This window comes from Ailuropoda melanoleuca, chromosome 12, assembly GCF_002007445.2.
Source record: "Ailuropoda melanoleuca isolate Jingjing chromosome 12, ASM200744v2, whole genome shotgun sequence".
Taxonomy (NCBI): Eukaryota; Metazoa; Chordata; class Mammalia; order Carnivora; family Ursidae; genus Ailuropoda; species Ailuropoda melanoleuca.
The window spans coordinates 8,845,607-8,864,500 of record NC_048229.1 but is presented as its reverse complement, the minus strand read 5'-3'; the positions used below and the strand labels follow the sequence as shown (position 1 = coordinate 8,864,500).

The following is an 18,894-nucleotide window of genomic DNA, read 5'->3' as shown; positions in this document are numbered from 1 at the left end:
GCACCTTGCCATGTGAAGAAGTCACAGCCCTTCAGTCTAGTCCAGTGTCCTCCTTATATGAAGATCATAAAAGGGCTGAGCAAAACCATTCCTTGACCCATGGCTCGCGGGGACCACAACACAAAGGGCCCGGAAACCGGGCAAGGGAATTTGGAAGTTCTCCCCATCAGGAGGTAGCCGTAAGAGGTGGAAGACGAGAGCAACCAGATCAGATAGAATTGTAAATAATTTGTCTTAGGCATAGAGCCAGGATTTGGCCCAAAGCCAGCTATGAAGACGCCACACTTAACTGTCCACTTCTCCTAAGAACCTTCCCCAGAGTTCTGGCCCCATGCTAACCTCCTCCCTGGCGATAGTCATGCTGTCTTGCACGTCTCCAAACACAGTGGGCTGGATGAAGTAGCCACGGTCAGCAGCCGCCCCTCCGCCACACAGCAGCTTGGCCCCCTCGTCCTTCCCAGATTTGATATAACCAAGGACCTTCTTAAACTGAGTTTCGTCCACCTGTGGGAAAAGAAGTCCAAAGTTTCAGAGATGCTAGAGCCAGACCTCTCCTCGCTTTAGGCTTAGAACCACACAGGCAGTGAATGAGACAACTGAGCAAAAGCCAGGCTTTGGAATAAATAGGCCTCAGAAGAGGAGCTAGAAGGGCCGGTAAACAGGAGAGGAGGTTCAACCAACCTCAGTAGCCCTCAAAGAAATGCAAATCAAACCCATTGCTTTTATTTTCAATTATAAAGTTACTAAGAATTTAAAATAGTGAGAGAGTAAATGTGCTTTTGCTTCAGCAGGACACACACTAAAACTGGAACCATACGGAGATTAGCATGGCCCCTGCCCAAGGATGACACACAGATTCATGAAGCGTTCCAGATCAAGAAAAATGATAAGAAGGAAATACACTGATGACAAGGGTATGTTACATACATTCTAATATTGATATGCTCTTAGAAGGACTAATACAGTGTGTCAGTTGTATCTCAATTTAAAAAAAAGGCCTATAAGCTGGTACAGCCCTTTTGGTAGGTACTTTATTAATATTGGCCAAAAAATGAAATACTTTTACCCTTTGACCCAGCTATTTAACTTCCAGGAATTTATTCTACATGTCACAAAGGGATCTAAACAAGGATAGTCACTGAGGAGCGCTTTGTAAAAGTAAAAAACAGAAACAGTTCTAAGTATACATCAGTAGAGGGGCTGGCTAAAATAATGTATGTGTATTTAATATATATTGTGTCCTTGTTAGTAATAGATCCGTGTGAGGCGCCTGGCTGGCTCAGTCGGTGGAGCATGGGACTCTTGATCCCACGGTCATGAGTTCAAGCCTCCCGCTGGGCATAGAGCCCAGTTTAAAAAAAAAAAAAAATCTGTGAACTGACACAGAAAGATAGCCTAAGGTATTCTGTAAAGGTGGGGAAAGCTTGTAGAATATGTTATTTAATCCTATTTTTGTTAAAACAAACATACAAAAACGTAACTGTGTGTGTGTGTGTGTGTGTGTGTGCGCATGCGCATGTGTGGTTATCTATGGGGAATAGACGTGGAAGGAAGCCCACGGGGTCTTATTTTTTCCTTTAAACACTTTTTATTAAAATTTTTATGCAAGTTACTAATTAAATAGCCACAAACAGGAGAGAAAAAAAGATGCTGGGATTCATAGTAGCACTAGTCACAATAGCCAAAAAGTGGAAACAACCCAATTATCCATCGGCAGATAAGTAGGTAAGGAAAATGTGGTATGTCCATACAATGGTATATTCCTCAGTCATAAAAAGGAGCTATCATGTCACAAAAGACATGGAGGAAACTTAAATGCACATTGTTAAATAAAAGAAGCCAATCTGTAAAGGCTACATACTATATGATTCCAGCTATATGACATTCTGGAAAAGGCAAAACTACGGAGACAGTAAACAGATCATTGGTTGCCTAGGGTTGGGGGGAGGGGAGGGATGAATAGGTGGAGCACAGGGGAATTTTAGGGCAGCGAAACTATTCTGTATGATACTGCAATGGTGGATACATGTCTTGATATATTTGTCCACACCCACAGAATGCGACACCAAGAGTGAACCCTAAAATAAACTGTAGACTTTAGTTAATAATAATATATCATACTGGCTCATCAGTTATACCAAATGTACCACACTAATGCAAGATGTCAATAATCAGGTAAACTAGAGGGGAGGGATGGGGGGTAAAGGGAACTTCATACTTTCTGCCCATTTTTCTATAAACCTAAACTGCTCTAAAAAGTAAGTCTATTAATTAAAAAAAAAAAAAAAGACTGGTCTTGGCCAGCCCTGGAGGCTGGGGAGAAGACACCAGCAGCAGACACCCTCAGGAGGATGGAGCCTGTAGAGAGGCTCCCATGGGCCCCAGAAAGTGGGCACAGGGACCAGTGGGAGCTGGGAGCACCCCTGACCCTGTGGACTCCTTGCTTCTTGGGGGGGGTTGCTGGGGGAGGCCAGTATAGGATCCTATGGAGAGAGAGCCCAGGACAGGCAGGGTCTAAGAACAGTGCTGGAATAAGGCCCAGGACATGAGAGGAAATGGTGGGCAGAGGCACTGTATTTCTTCTTCTTGTAATTCCTATTGACTGTAGTTTTGATTAAAATGAATATGTGCTTATGATTCAAAAATATATATATATATACATAAAATCAAACATTTCAGAATAGCATAAAGTGAGGTAAAGTCCCTCTGCTATCCAAGCCATGGCCCTCTGCCCCACTCCCCAGAGATAACCACAGTTAACAGATACGTGTGTGTCCTTCTGGAAGGTGCATTTTTATGGATGGCCAAGGTCCAGAAAGCATGCATTCCTTTTTACACAGACACTCCTAATATTTATTGTGTGTATGAAATTTAAAAATTGGTTTCCATTATTGATTTCCACATCAAAGCCAGCCTGTGAATCAGGAAAGGTGGATATTACAGATGAGAGAACAGTGGCTCAGAGAGGGCACGTGGCTTCCCAGGGACACACAGCTGGCCCATGGCAGAGCTCAGACTTGAAGCCAAACCTGCCTGCCTCTGAGTCTGAGACCCCTTCTGCCTCTCCATGCTGCCTCCAGACACCCAGACCCATCTGCAGCAGCCGGGCTTACCTGCGGCCCCTGCTCAGTCTGGCTGTCAAAGGGGTTCCCAACTACACGAGACTTGGCCCGGGCAACACTCCGCTCCACAAACTCAGAGTACACATCTTCTTGCACAAAGGTCCGGGAGCCCGCACAGCAGCACTGGCCCTGGTTGAAGAACAGGGCGAAGTGGGCCTGCTCCACAGCCCAGTTCACTAGGGAGGCAGAAGGGCAACCATGAGAAGAGATGGAGAATGAGCCTGGCCCCAGTGTCTGCTTACCGTCTTAACCCGTTCATGCCGCCAATAGCGCACCGACCAGGACAGACCTGCTCTCTCCCTTCTTGGGGTATGGCCACCCAGCGGACAAAGAGAGAGGAGGTCACAGCCCTCCATGGTAACAGACACAAGGGTGGTGGCAGGACCCACCCAGCCAGCCCACAGCAGTCAGGGAAGGGCAAATCAGGGGGCGCCTCAGCAGGACCAGGAAAAGGGAATATGAGGGAGGAGGAGCAGTCTGCTCCGAAAGAAAGCATGCAATATGGCTGGGCAACTAAGTAGCACAGCCCGGCTGGATGATGGGGAGCAAAGAGGAGAGAAGCCGGGGAGAGACCAGGTCATGCAGGCTGGAGGGCTATGCTGCGGACTCTGACCTTTATCCTGAGGCCTGGGGGGCAGACACTGAGTCCAGTGGTTGCTGAGGCTCACAGAAGTGAGTGGAGCCACGGTATGGACAGCCAGTGGCTGCCTTTGCCCCACACCTCCTCCCCACAAGAACCTTACTGTCTGCATCTGACATGATGATATTGGGGCTCTTTCCGCCCAGCTCCAGGGTCACTCTCTTGAGGTTACTGTTCCCTGCAGCAACTTGGACTAGGTGGCCAACCTATGGGGAAGCAGAAACACAGACAAGCTCTGAGGAGGAGCAAGGAAAAACCAAATGCTCTTCTAGACACAGGACCCCACAACATGAGGGGGCAGCTGGACTACAAGAGACCTGGAGAATTTCACCCAATCTAGCTCTTCACTTACCACCGCTGCCCAACCCTCTGAGCTCCAGGACGAGAGTGATGGTAACCACGTGAGCAATATGGCTTCTATATACCAAGCACCCTACATACCAGACACTGTGCCAAGTGCTTTGTGTCCATTTAGTTCAATCCTTGCAATGGCCTCAAAGATAGGTACGACTCTTTGCCTTGCTTTAGAAATGTGGGAGCTGCGGCTCAGAGTGGTCAAGTCACTTGCCCAAAGTCACACAGCTGGTGAATGTGGAATCAGAATTCACACTAGGGCAGTGTGAATCCATCACCAGGTCAAACCGCTATCGTGCCCCTTTCCCACAGTGTTGTGAGTGTGGTCCCCCAGCCCATGGCACGCTCTGTGGGGGCAACGATGGGATGCTTCTCACCTCCTTATTCCCAGAGCCTGGCACAAAGCCGCCCTGAACCTATTTGAATGAACAAATCTTTATCTCTGTCAGGAAACCATCCCCCCTCTGTGAGATTCTCAACATCACCTCGACGCATTAATTTGGGCAGTAGCAAAGCAAGGAAAGAGCTGGGACGTGCTATCTTGGGCTCTGTTCTGCCCTTCTGGAACCGTCATCACCGCGCACAGACTGAATATGGAACGGTAGCTATCTCCGGGGTAACGGTTTGAAGAGCACGTCCATTACATTATTCATTGTGCCTTCTCTGGAGCCATGCGATGAAGCCTCCCAAAAATTTCACGGAGAGGAAAAGGTTCCTCTTCAGAAGGAGTTCTGTCCCTGCTTCGAAAGAGATGATGCTGAAGGAATCACTGGACGTCTTACTTGTCCTTGTTTCTCCAGGGCCTGGCGTACTGTCTCTACCGCCTCCATATTGCCATCCTCATTTTAAAGACAACAAGTGGAGCCCTGAAGACATGTGAATCACCCCATGTCATAATGGCAAGGCTGGGATTTGAACTCCTGTCTTTCTGAAGCCCACGCTCTATAATTGTCAGGGCAGTGGTGGGAGCCTGACACAGCTGAAGGGCTTTGACCCTGGGCAGGCTGTCTGCCCAGGGCTTCATGAGGTCTAGATGGTCTCAGCCTCTTTATTCCACGTGGGATGCTGGCCCCACAACAGCAGCCAGAGTGTCAACCAACCCACAGAGGGCTCACCCCAACAGCCACCGCTGGCATACATGGGGCCCCTCACTCGAGCTCCTCGGAGGCAGTCTTGGGGGAACCCTCCACACAGTACCCAGAGGCAAATCTTCAATGTGTCCTCCTTTGAGGACAGTGGGAACTTGGGCCAAATATGCCACAAGCTTGAGATCCTAATGATGCCTTACCTCGGTGGAACCTGTGAAGGCCACTTTGTCCACGTCCTCATGGGAGGCGATGGCAGCCCCAGCTGTGGGGCCAAACCCAGGAATAATATTGACCACTCCAGGGGGAAAGCCGGCCTGTGGACAAACAGGGACACTGGGCGTCATTCTCCTTCTCCAAAGGGCTTGGACAGAAGAACACATACCCCTCCCAGAGAGGCTAAAGCAGCTTGCCCTGTACCCAGACAAGCAGACACCAGTCCATGGGGCACTGCTCAGGAATTCCAAACGGCACAGCAGAGAACCTGCTTTTCAGGGTTCCCTGCGGCTATTGTCCCTCCCCAGTGGCACTCTTCAAAGGGGTCTGGCAGTGAAGCTCAGTGCAGAGAACAAGTAAGGGGGGGCCATTTCGGCTGGCCTGTGATGAGGTACGGGGGACTGGGAGGAGGCTCAATCCCTGCTCTACAAACACCTGCCCCACTTTGGGGCCTCCGAAGCCCCTCCTAAGTACCCCCAAGGAGCAAGCCTGTACAAGGGCACTCAGAGTTCAAGACAGACACCAGCCACACACCTCCTTAATCAGGTTGGCCACATAGAGGGCGGTGAGCGGAGTCTGCTCAGCTACCTTCATCACAACCACGTTTCCGGTCGCCAGGGCTGGGCCCAGTTTCCAGGCTTGCATCAGGAGCGGGAAGTTCCACTGCAAAACACAACAACTGCTCCTGGAACCGAAGCTGAGAGCTGTACTGGCCAGGGCAGGTGGCAGCCCGGGGAGAAGCCACAGCGGCTTCTCTGAGCCCTTGTGCTGCCCCCACAACTCAGCTGTGAGTCGAAGACAGATGGACAAGGCAGGTGGGCAGGAGCAAGAGCAACTCAGGCTCGTTAGAGCTTTTCCCATACTGGGCTCGGTGCTGTGTTGTTGCATTTTATCCCCCCTCCTGCCCTAAGATGGTGTGTTCCCTTCCGCTTTTAAGATAAGGAAACCAAGGGGCGCCTGGGTGGCACGGCGGTTAAGCGTCTGCCTTCGGCTCAGGGCGTGATCCCGGTGTTATGGGATCGAGCCCCACATCAGGGCTCCTCTGCTAGGAGCCTGCTTCTTCCTCTCCCCCCCCCCCTGCTTGTGTTCCCTCTCTCACTGGCTGTCTCTATCTCTGTCAAATAAATAAAAATTAAAAAAAAAAAAAAGATAAGGAAACCAAGTCTTATAGGGATCAATGATTTGCCCAAAGTCAGAGTCCACGCAGGGCAGCACCAGTTGACTTTGTTAAAGCCTGTGTTCTCACCCACCACCCAGGCCGCCTTCCGACAGCAGCCCGCAGACCCTCCCACCTCAGCAATCAGCCTGTCCGAGATCGCTGCATCTCAAGGCACTCCTGATAAACCTTCCCTTGTTTAATAGGAGCTGAGCACTCACCGGAATGATCTGCCCACACACCCCGACGGGTTCGTGGCGGGTATAGCTGAAGAAGTCCCCGTCAATGGGAATGGTTTTCCCGTGGTACTTATCAGCCCAGCCAGCATAATAACTTAAAAAAAAAAAAAATCCAAGCTTAATCAATGACTGTCAGGAACCCCTGTATACCCTGGCCGAAAGAAAAGACTCAAACAGGCCTCTTATAAGGCCCAAACAAGCCCAACTGCCCTTGCTCTTGGCTTATTCCCAGAAAGACTTCCTGGTTAACTGCTAGGGTCACAATAATCCACTCTGGGCAACTAAACTTTGAGCCTCAGAATCACCTGGGATGCTTATAAAAAACACCATGTTCTAGGCACCCACTTCCAACCTACTCAGTCTGGAGCTCTGACACCAATTCCCAGGAATCGGTATTTTTCATACACATTCGGATTTATTAAACTATGTTGAAGCAGCCCAGCACCACAGATTAGTGTTTGAGAACCGTGAGTTGGACATGGTAAGGAAGTAAAAGCCTCTCTCACAGCCAGCACTTCCTGTATGCAGATCCCAAAATAGGACTGAGGGAACAGCCACCAGAAATAAATCCTCAACTGGCCCAGCCCCTCATAAAGCCTCCCATCCAGACACACAGGGACACAGGGGGCAGTAAAGCCCAGCACACTGGCACGGGGGAGAAAAGAGCAGCGTGTGTTTTCAGCATGTAATGGTGACATTTTCAGGGAAGTAGGAAAAACGAGAGAAGGGGAAAGATGAAATGTGGGGTAAAAGGAAGAGTTCTGAAATGAGTGGGATGGCAATGTGAGTCTGAGCCCCACGCTGACCTGGCTTCAAACATGGGTCTATGAACCTGGAGAGAAAAACAGCCAGGGAGTTGCCAGTCTCTACAAGGGAAGGCAGCACCACTCCCTGCCTCCCAGTCTGTATGACATATGTTTTGCAGGCCCCAGAATGGTTACCTAATCAGCACAAAGGCATATTCCTAAAGCTCAGGAGGGCACAGGACAGCCTGAGCTTCACCAGGCTGCTCTCTCTGGGGCATCCTCGCAGAGCATTCTAATCTTGGCACTGCGGTCATATGGGGCTGGAAGCTTCTTTGCTGTGCGGGCCGTGCTGTGCACTGTAGGCTTTTTAGCAGCCTCCCTGGCCTCTATGCACTAGATACCAGTAGCACCTTTCCCCCCTGTGCTGTGACAACCAAAAGTGTTTCCAGGCATTGCCAGTGGTCAGCTGGGAGACATGACTAACTACCCTGGTTGAGAACCCATTATGTTGTCCAACCCCTACTTTTCTGGCACAGCTTCTTCCCCTCCACCTCTGTCCACAGGGTCACAGGGGAGTACTTGTTATTTGTACAATGATCTGTCCACCTGGACCATAGTTGGTCAGACTTGAGGCCAGCCAATCAGGGTGGCACCTGGCCCCTGAGTCTGGCATTAAGACTTTGGCATTTGGCACTAGGATAAGGGATCGCGGTGTAGTCGGTGGGATCATGCATATAGAAGCAAGCCCAGGTGTGGGCAGCCAGGTTCCAGCACACACACTGGCCCTGACAGCGGCCAGGGGGTAACTGAGCAAAGAATGAAGCAAGAGGGCTGAGACGGGCCACAGTGAGGCTCAGCGGCCTTCTGGATTTCAGACGTCTGACTCTCTGCGGTGCCTGAGTCAGGCCAAGGCTTTGTTACCTGCAGCCCCAAAGACCCCAACAAAGTTCTTATTCCTCATCCTGCATGTCTCATTCATTAAGATGTTTGATTAAACTAATTCCAAAGCTTGCAAGAAATAATAAGGACTACAGCAGAGACAGATGAAATGGAGAACAGGAAAACAACAGAGGAAATCAACAAAACCAAAAGTGGGTTCTTTGAAAACTCACCAGACTGACAAACCTTCCACTAGACTAAGAAAAAAAGGCAGAAGACACAAACAACTGAAAACCAAAATGAAAATGGGAACATTACCACCGGACTTATAGAGATAAAAAGGCTTATAAAGAGAATATATGAACAACTTAGCCAACAAATGAGGTAACACCTACATGAAATGGACAAATTCCATCTAACATAGAAATGACTGAAACGGCCCTGAGAAGAAAGAGAAAATGCTTATGAGTAAGTTATAACTTTGATATTGAGGGATTTTCTCATACGATGGAGTCTGATAGAACATGTTTCCCCACCTCCTGTGATCCTGTTAGATTATTTTATTTCTGGCCCCTGCAACACCTGCTCCCCTGGGGCACGGCCAGACAAAGAGCAGGAAGCCTAAGCCCGTACCGGAAGCATTTGAGGACCATGTCCAGATCCACCAGGTAGGAGGTGACATAGGGCTTGCCGTTATCCAGGGTCTCCAAGGCCTGAGAAAAGAGAAAGAAAGGTCAGCACAGACGTGCAGGCACCAGACTGAATCAAAGCCATTGGTGACGACGCAGCACAGACCCAGAAGGGCTGATGGGCCACTTCGTGCCACTGAATGCCGTAGCATTTCTGGCCCATGGCCCCTCCCTCTCCAAAGGCAGGAGAGCGAGGGGTGGGGAGAGAAATGCTGCACCAGCTTCTCATGCAGTCATTTCACATGCACGTGTTTTCTAGGTTCTGCTCTAAGCCAAATCCAGGGGCTAGGGATAAGAGACAAACACAGAGGCTGAAAGAGCAAAGCGCCAGTGACTAATGACATGAAGCCTCAATCACGAGTGTTAAGAGTGCTAGAAAGGAGAAGCCAGGCTGCCCAGCCCAGTCTGAGAAACACCCGCTAGCCTAAACCTGAAGGATATGTAGGAGGTAACTAGGCAAAGGGGAAGGTACGAATGATGACAAGTGAAAAGCACCCCAAGCAGAGGGAACAGCATGTGCAAAGGCCCTGATGGCTCAAAGAAGCTGGGCAGTCAAGACACTGAGGGGAAGGCTGGTGAGCTGGGCTGTGTGTGTGAGGGCCATGGTCCAGCATTAGTTGGAAGACAGAATCAGACCAGGCAGGGCCTTATAGACCATATTGAGGGAACAGGACTTTATCCTAAGGATATACAGGATGCCATGGAAGGCTTCAGAGTGGAGCACCATGGTATAATTTGCCTTCTAGAAGGTTCACTTTGGCTGCTATTTGCAGATTGGGTTGGGGAGACGAGAGAGTATTGCCTCCTGGTTTCTTCTGCTTCTGGCAGCCAGAGACAACGCCCACCACAGAGAGGGCCTCCGACGGAGGTGTCCATCCCTGGGGTCTCGGGGAAGGCTCCCTATTGTGACTCCTCTCCCCACCCCCCATTTTTCTTAGCCATCATAGGAGACAATGAGAGGCTCCTCTGGTTGGTATAGGGGTGTGTACCCCAAAAGTGTCCAGCCTATGCATTTCTGACCAGTTATATGTCAGCAACGCAGTCCCCTTCCTGGCTGTCTATGGAATGCTCGGAGCCTATTCACCACGTGAGACGAGAGGGGAGGGGGCTGAGAACTCACTGCTAGGTAGGTCCGGTCCCGCTCAATCAGATCAGCCAGGCGGTTCAGCAGGCGGCCCCTGTCAGACGCATCCATGCGGCGCCAGGGTGAGCCCAGCTGGAAGGCAGCCCGGGCAGCCTTTACTGCCCTGTCCACGTCTTCCTGGAAAATACCCACCAAGGCAGCTCAGGCCTTCTCAGCAATAACTGCCTCCAATTACCACCCACCCCGCTGCCAAAAACAACCATGGGACTTCAGTCAATGCCCGTGTGCAAACCTGCCCGAACAGCCCTTCCCCACTGTGAAGGGCTCTGCCCGAGGGGCTTCCAGCTCTCCTTTGCAGGCGTCACGGAGGGAGTGCAGATCCCAACAGTTTCCATTTCTGTATTTTCATTTCAGAATCCCCCCGAGTCTTGGAGGGAAGCATTCAGGGCTCCGTGCTTAGAATTTGACCATTTCCCCCCCTTCCTAAGAAAGCAAGCCCAGGGAACTTAACCAAATTCCTTCTAAGATGACTGGCTGCCTCCACCATATGCAGCTTTAACCAGCTTTCCTCTCCTTGGAGAAGCAGTAAAATCAACAGTTAGCATTTTTCATATAGGGAGATGTGTATCAGGAGGATGGAAGCATGGTTTTGATTAATATTAAACATATTTACTACCCTATAAGCCAGAAAAGTACTATATTCACATTTGCTTTTAGCAGAGGGAGCAGGACATTATACATGAATATAGAAAACTGTCTTAAAGTGGAAGGCAAGAGTCATTCTTAAAATAGCTTCAATGCTTTTTTTTTTTTTTAAGATTTATTTATTTATTTTAGAGAGAGTGAGCACAAGTGGGAGAGAGGCAGAGGGAGAAAGACAGAATCCCCCACTGAGCATGGAGCCTGCTATGGTGCTCAATCTCACACCCCTGAGATCATGACCTGAGCTGAAGCCAAGGGTCAGACGCTCAACCGACTGAGCCACCCAGGCTCCTCTCAATACCTTTTCTTTAAAAAAAAAAAAAAAAAAAAATTTTTTTTTTTCACTAAAAGTCTAATTTTTAAGTTGTAAAATTACTATTACTATTTTTTATTGCAAGTGTATATAATTCCAACAAAGTACACTACCAACACCAGACTAGATCTTAGGAGACCCAAATTCTACCCCACAAGATTCCTCCAACTAGGTGCGCACCTCCCTTCTCCGACCTTCAACTTCCAGGTCTAGAAAAGAGAGATTGGATTAGATGTTCCCAAATTCAGTTCCAAATCTACAGTTCCACAGCTGTGTGAATTACGGAACCCAGGTATAATCTAGCACCTTTGTCTGAAGGAAGAGTTTCTGTTGATTCATTTACTCAAAAGATATTCAATGGCATGAAAGTAATGAAAGTAATACACACCTGGTAAAGTTTCAACGACGTAAAAACATATAAACTAAACACTGAAATCATCTTTGCCTGCTCCTGCCCCAAGGTAGGTCACCAATTCTCACCTTGTCTCCTTCAGCTACCTGACAGATAACTTCTCCGGTAGATGGATTGATGGTGGGGAATGTCTTCTTGCTGACAGCATCGTGCCACTCATTGTTTATGAAGATCTACAATGAGAAGGAAGAAAGTTCTCAGGACTGGCTCTCAACCCAACACTCGCAATCAGTGATGTGGGAGAAAAAAAAAAATCAGAACACATACGAATTATCCTTAGAGTGATGTGGTGTGAGGTTTCAAGCCCCAGACCTGGAGACAACCTGGTTGGAATGCCCCCTCTGCCAAGCGACCTTGGGTAAGTCATTTGCCCTTCGTTTCTTTGATCTGAGAAATGAAGAGAATGTGTCTGCCATATCAGTTGTCCATACTATTGTGCAACATGTCAAAAGTCGGTGGCTTAAATGATTAGTCATCCTCTCACAATCGTGTCCACTGATTGGGCTCAGATGCACAGGCTGGGCTGGGCTGGCTTATGGGGTTGCAGAGCAAGGGTGCGTGGGGCTGGATGTGCGAGAGGGTTCTGTACCACACACATATCTGCTTGAGCCTCCTGACTGTATGGCAGACCGGGGCTCGTCAGCCTTCTCCCATGACAGCTGGCTTCCTCAGAGAGTGTTCTGAGAGACCCAGGCAGAAGCTGAAAGGCTTCCTAAGATCCAGCTTCTGAAGTAACACGGCCTCATTTCTGCCACCAAACTCCACTGGTCGGTGTGAGTCACAGGCGCAGTCTAGATCTCCGGGAGGGGAGAGAGCCTCTATTTCTCCTTGAAAGGAGCAGCAACGAATTGGCAACCATCTCTCCTTGACCATGCTGCTGCACAGGGCTGTCGTGAGAACAGGGTCAGGTTATTCTTTTACCATCCAGTAAACATGTAGTGAGCACCTGCGATGCGCCAGGCACTGTTCTAAGGCTGAGGACTCGGTGGAAACCAAATCCAATAAGGACCTTTCTCGCTCATGGAAGTTGTGTTCTGGTAGGTACAGACAGTAGAGAAGCAAGTAGAGAAGAAATACACAAGGCAATCTCAGATTGCCGTGATAGGTGCAGAGGAGGAAAACAGGACCCACAAAGAGTCCTAAAGTGGGGGAAGACAGAGAACTTTAGATGGGATGGGTGGGAGGGTCTCTCACAAGCAGCTATTTCACTCGAGCCCCGACTAATGAAAAGGAGCCAGCCGCAGGAAGAGTAGGAGGATAAGCAGTCCAGGCAGCAGGAATAGCAAGTACAAAGGCCTTGGGGGAGGAATAAGTCTGGTGCATTTGAGAAAAAACCAAAGTGGCTAGAGTTCATTGGCCAACCAAGAAGGAAGTGCAAGGAGATGGGATCAGAGAGGAGGGTGGGTCCTGGGAAGCCCTCGGTTCAGCACCTGGCAGCCGTCACTGCTGTTGCCGTTGTGAGGATTAACAGCAACCAAGTCTGGAGAGAGACTGTACGCTGGCCAGTCAAGGGGGGCGGAAGCCTCTTCATTCACTCGGAGAAAAGGTCCTTATCCAAAGCTGCTTAATTAAGTGCCAAAATTCACTCTCTGCTTCTAAGAGCCAGGCGATGGCCTCCAAGGGAGAACAGGGAAGAACTCTCCCAGCAAGCTGTTCCCCTTCAGGATGGGGAAGCTGGTCTGGGGGTCGGGGACACTTGGTCACTTCACCAGGGCTGAGCAAAGGTCACAGGGTGACTGTCTGTTCAAGGCCACTCTGCCTGCCTTCCTCAAGGGCTCTCCTTGGCCCCAGCATCCCAATATGGTCTGGCTCTGGCTGAGGACCGCAGGGAGTCATCTCCAGTTACTCTGGGCCAGAGTCTAGGACCACAAACAAGACCAAGCCACCAAGCAAAGTCAGGAGTTTGTCCAGGGCCAAAGATTTCAGGGCCAGCAGGGCCCAGGGAGTGCTGGCCTGGCTCCATGGGCAAGAACAGGGTCAGGACGAGCACCCGGATGAATCCAGGCTGTTTTGATTGTAGTTGTATCACATGGGGCAAAGCACTTCACCTCACTCTGCAGTGAGAATCATCACAGTACCCCTTGTGACGTGGCACGTGAGGGTTCCAGGTATATGCACAAAGCTTCGGGGGGAGTAAGTGTGCAATGCTGTGGCGGTGCCCAGGGGATTGGGTGGCCCAGGAAGGAGCTGGTTAGGAAAGGGTCTCCCAGGGGTCACTTTCCCAGGCTCAAATTTGGTATTTTTGCACAATCCCCACCCCACCATCAGGGAGAAATCCGCAGCTATGCACCTACAGTAAAAGGCTTCTGGCATTTAGCAGGAGCACGTAGGCAAACATCAGCCAGAGTCTTTGGAAGTATGTTCGTGTGGATTCACATTAGCTGGCTGATCATTAAGCTTGAGGGAAACAAACACCTGTTGCTGAGAAGCAGGCCATCAGTAGTTTCCAGTGGGGGATAGGGGTGGCAGAAAGAGCTCTGGCTTGAAGCCGAGTGGCCCTGAGTTCCAGTGGGCCGAGTCCTGCGCACCTGTTCCCCTGAGAACTGGCTTCCCCCTCCTGATGAACGCCAAGGCCTGTGCTCTTTACCTGGTTCTCCTCCAGTTCAGCCTCCAGTCAGAGCCCTGGTGTGCCTTCAAGGAGGTCAGAACTCTTGCTTCCTAATCTCCATCTTCATGGTTTACTTACTGCCCAACTGCAAGTTTGATTTTGAGGTTTTATTCTGGGTGGTGTAAAAAGCACCAGCCTCTAAGCTGCGCAGACCTGGGTTCGAATCTCGCCTCTACCCCTCACCGGCTGTGGCCTTGGGCCAATCCCTTCACTTGCAGATGCTTCATCAGGCCCTGGGGAGAATTTGTCTGGGGCTGATGTGAGGATTAACTGTAACAAGGGGTGTAAAGCTCCTGAGCCAGGACTCTGCACCCAGTGGCTCTTGCCACAACAGTCACTGTGACACAGCTGGATCCTGTGGCTCTGTCAGGTGGAAGATGGTTAGGAGCAGAAGCCAGGCAGATCCGTACACCCCTGCCTGTGTTATTCCCCGTACCACAGCATACTAAGTTAGTTTGTCCCGAAGAAATTTTAATTGTTATTTTGCAAAGATTAGGAAGTATGAAGCAGAGAGGTAGGCCAGTCAGCCGAACCCCCAGTCCTCACCCCTTCCTCCCTGGGCAAGGCCCACACCCTTCCCCTGATCTTAGACTAGGACTGTGGCAAGACCGCTCCCTGGCACCTATTTGCCTTTCAAAGCCCTGAACTTGCTGGGTCACTCCCCATTGTTGAATTTTCAACAATCAATCCTTCTTTTTCCCTGATAAAATAAGCCTGAATTTGCCAAGCAGGAACCTAGAATCTTCTTTCTGTTTCGAGTTCCCCTTTCCCTCCTCCTACAGCCAGCCTTCAGTGGACTCCCTGATCCACCCTTGGGCAGGGATGGGGCACAGGCTAAGAACTGTTCTCACCCTGAGTCTTGGCCAAAGTTCTGCTTCGAGCAAGGAGAATTTCACCACATTCACTTAAGTAAACACAAGGGCCAACATCAGGCCAAAGGCTTCATAACGTCCTGGCCGGAAACCCAAAGCTTGACTTCCATAACAGGCTTAACTCAGTCACCCTGGGAGAGGGTTCTCCCAGCTTGCACTTCCTTACTCAAGTTTCTAGAGTCAGAGCAACATGCAGAGAGACACCCTAGTGACATCCTAGCGACATCAGGAGCTGATGCCCTGAATCTGGACTCCAGGCAAAACTCCTAGAGCTTTTCCATCAACATGCCGTATTTTCTCCATGTTTTAATAAATATGCCTCCCTTCGTTCTGCACAAGCTGGACTCACTCATTCTTGCAGTTGATCAGTTTTAACAGAGTGCCATGTCCATGCTGGGCACTGAGTGAAAAAGCAAAGTCCTGGCTTCTTGAGCTCAAGTCCTAGGGAGGAGAAATGCTATCAATAAGCAGACCAACAAAGCAAGAAGCAGAAACAAACAAGCAACAGTGAGCTGCAGACCAGGGAGTCAGACCACACCTGAGGGGGGACCTGAAGGAAGAGCTTGGGGACAGGAGGAACCCAAAGGGCCCCATGGCTGCAGAGTAAGGGTGAGGAATGGAAGCTGTGTGCGGGGAGCTGTGCTGGTGCTGGGGTACACAGGGAATGGGACAGAGGAGCGTCTGCTCTGAGTGGGGATCGTCGACTTTCTAATTTCTTTACTTGCTTTTCTCAGTAACAGTTTTTCTTGGACATTATTCCATAAGCAGATGGCCCCATTATTTTAAGCAACACAGCAGTCCTCAATATGAACAGACCACAGTTTACGTAAGCATTTCCCACACGTGCACTTTGAGGATGACTTTCACTGTTCCTGATGGCGCTGCTGCAGCAAATGGGCGCACATCTTTGCGAACTTGGGACAGATGACTGTGTAAAAATCACAACTGCTGAGTTAGAGGATAACATGATCCTTGGGCTGCCTCCAGAAACTTGGGTGGTGTGGTGGGTGCCTAGAAGCTGGGGGCCCCAGGGAGGAGGCCAAACCAAGGTGAGGACAGAGCAACATTCCAGTGCCACCCCCACCCCAAGGCACTGGACAGCCATCACCCGTGCAAGGTCTTCAAGAACAGGTTCAGTGGTGTTCAGTAGCTCCAGTTTAGCAGACAGGATGCATTCGAGAAAGATTTTAATTCAAGCTTTCATTCATGAAAGAAGATTACCTAGGAAATCTACCTCACTCGAATATGTTACTTTCCCCAGGGGTGAGGTAGCAAACGGGGCAGGTTTCTGTCTTGGGGAGACTTGCTGGCATTTGCTTTTTCAACAGCAGTTACGTAACTTATGTCTAATAGAAAATAGATACTGTCTTTTGTATTGCAAGATTCTGAGAAAATAAGTTCAAGGAAAACACTAAATGCTACACACATTCACGTTTCTGAAACCTCGGGGTTAGTTTAGTAATAAGGCCAAGGGCAGCCACCTCCCCAGGCTTGCTGGAGACATTCTGGCAGCTCACCAGAGCCCTCGCCTCCTCTCCTCGCTCCCAGGGCCTTTCATTCTGCATTCCTGGATTTTTCACCACATTCAGCATGGGAGGATGGGTACTACTGTGGACTGTTTGCCAGGCAGGCATGTTTCCAATCTGTTGATGTTCTCTGGGCGTATCATTAATTAGGCAAACTCTATGTTGCTGCAGTCACTCCCCTTGGATAATTTTAGCCTTCCCTGCATGTCTTCACATTCTTATTCACATTAACTCCCCAGTTCTTTGAAAAAGCCCCTTCTGGGTGGAAATACTGTGTTCCCATTCCTTGCTACTGGAACACAAAATTATAAACATAGTTTCATAAATGGCAACCATTCATGCCTTCAATAAATATTACCGAGCAGCAATCTTATTTCTGATCTTGGCGCTAGGGGCTGGGAATACACATGTGAACACAAACACGGTTCCTCCCTTCTGATCTCAAGTATTTAAGTTCAGTAATCCCCTAAATATTTACATCCTTCAGGCGCCCAAGTGGCTCGGTTGAGTGTCCGACTCTGGACTTTGGCTCAGGTCATGATCTCAAGAGTTGTGAGATCAAGCCCCATGCTGGGCTCCGTGCTCAGCAGGGAGTCTGTTTGGAGATTCTCTCTGCCCCTCCCCCACCTCTCTTTCTCAAATAAACACTTTTTTTTTTTAAAGATTTTTATTTATTTATTTGTCAGAGAGAGCATGCACACAGCAGAGGGAGCGGCAGGCAGATGGAGCCTGATGTGGGACTCCATTCCAGGACCCCAGGATCATGACCTGAGCCGAAGGCAGATGCTTAACTGACTGAGCCACCCAAGTGCCCCAATAAATACATCTTTAAAAAAAAAAACTGACATCCTTTTTTGACCATAGGACCTGGTCATGAGGCAGCACAGAATGTGGCTAAGGGCACACACGTCAGAGCATTCCATACTTACCACTTAAAGTTAACATGACCTCCCGGAGCCTAGTTCCCTCATCTGTAACAGCTACAATACCTGCTTCATACAGTTGTCGGAGGGATAAAAGGTGAAAATATAGTTCTACGGCCTCAGCACAGGGCCTGACAGATCCTAAGAGATCGGTAATCACGATTATTGGTTCCAGGGCTCTGTACGTACGTACACACACATCTGTCCTTTCCCCCTGACCTCAACACCACAAGTCACCTGTAATTCCATGTGTTTCCACAAATGCACAGATTCTGGGGAGGCATTTGTGTTCATTCATAATATAAAATAATTATTGTTAGAAGCAGAGGTGCCAAGGGAGTTCTGGTGAAATCCTCCAAATCTCTGCTGTTACCTGAATCTATTATTTCTTGAGGATCTTAAAACTTTTTCACAAGCAATAAAACCATTATGGTCAGTGTGGAGATATTTCACTTGACTCATTCATCCCAAAGCCACTTCAAACCACTGCTTAATCCAACATAAGTTTTGGCTCATTATGTAAGAATCTCCCAAGGAAAACAAGGAAAATCAAATTTCTCTTCTGTAATATACTACCTGTTAGCAGTGATTATCTGCAGGTGTGGGATATCAGAGGCCTGTCACTTTCTTTTTTCTTTTTATATTTGCTTACAGGTTACTTAGCTTTAATGAAAAAAAAAGTTTTAAATAAAGCCAAAGTTCCCTTTAATCACTACCGGCAAACAGATTCTCTGTGCAGCACCCCCGCCGCCCACAAGGCACTCACTACCCTCACACCAAGGCATATTCCTTCCTGTACACTTACATACATTCTATATAGAGACAGGTTTACTCACATTCAGTGTAAAAGTTTGTTTGGGTAGTTTAATAAGTTTCATATCTGCAGAAAGCCAGACCCTTTCCCGCCTTGACACATTGTTTTTGAGACCCATTATTCATACAGCTCCAGCTAATTCTTGTAACTACTGCATGCGTTGAATTATTCGTTCCTTTAACCATAGCACATGTTGTTCTTCTGTTTCCCCGTGGATGGAAAGCTGGCTTCCTAGGTTTTTGCTAATGTAAATTACGGGGCAATGAACATCTGTGCATGCCTATATATATTTCCATGAGTTTCTACCTTCTAGACTTCTGTAATGCTTGACTTTTGGTACTGAGGACATATTAATATTATAACCAGAAAATGCTATACAGGGAGATCCTTTCTTTTCTTTTTCTTTTTTTTTTTAATTTTATTTATTTATTTGAGAGAAAGAGAGAGGCAGAGACAGAGCATGAGCAGGGGGAAGGGGCAGAGGGAGAGGGAGAAGCAGGCACTGAGCCACCCA

At 48.9% G+C, this 18,894-nt stretch overlaps 1 protein-coding gene and 1 non-coding gene across 2 annotated transcripts in view; one reads left to right on the top strand and one right to left on the bottom strand.

Moving 5' to 3' along the window:
- Positions 1-18,894, bottom strand: part of ALDH2 (aldehyde dehydrogenase 2 family member) — a 29,681-nt gene that overhangs the window by 6,723 nt on the left and 4,064 nt on the right. The window contains exons 2-10 of the mRNA XM_002913054.4: positions 11,706-11,810; positions 10,247-10,387; positions 9,071-9,150; positions 6,795-6,906; positions 5,952-6,080; positions 5,405-5,518; positions 3,866-3,968; positions 3,114-3,298; positions 340-504 (exon numbers count right to left, since the gene is read on the bottom strand). Coding sequence (XP_002913100.1) covers positions 340-504; positions 3,114-3,298; positions 3,866-3,968; positions 5,405-5,518; positions 5,952-6,080; positions 6,795-6,906; positions 9,071-9,150; positions 10,247-10,387; positions 11,706-11,810 — 1,134 coding nt within the window. The remainder of the gene's footprint in view (positions 1-339; positions 505-3,113; positions 3,299-3,865; positions 3,969-5,404; positions 5,519-5,951; positions 6,081-6,794; positions 6,907-9,070; positions 9,151-10,246; positions 10,388-11,705; positions 11,811-18,894) is intronic.
- Positions 774-879, top strand: LOC117795368. Its single transcript, XR_004619336.1, has one exon. It is a non-coding gene; the product is annotated as a U6 spliceosomal RNA (small nuclear RNA).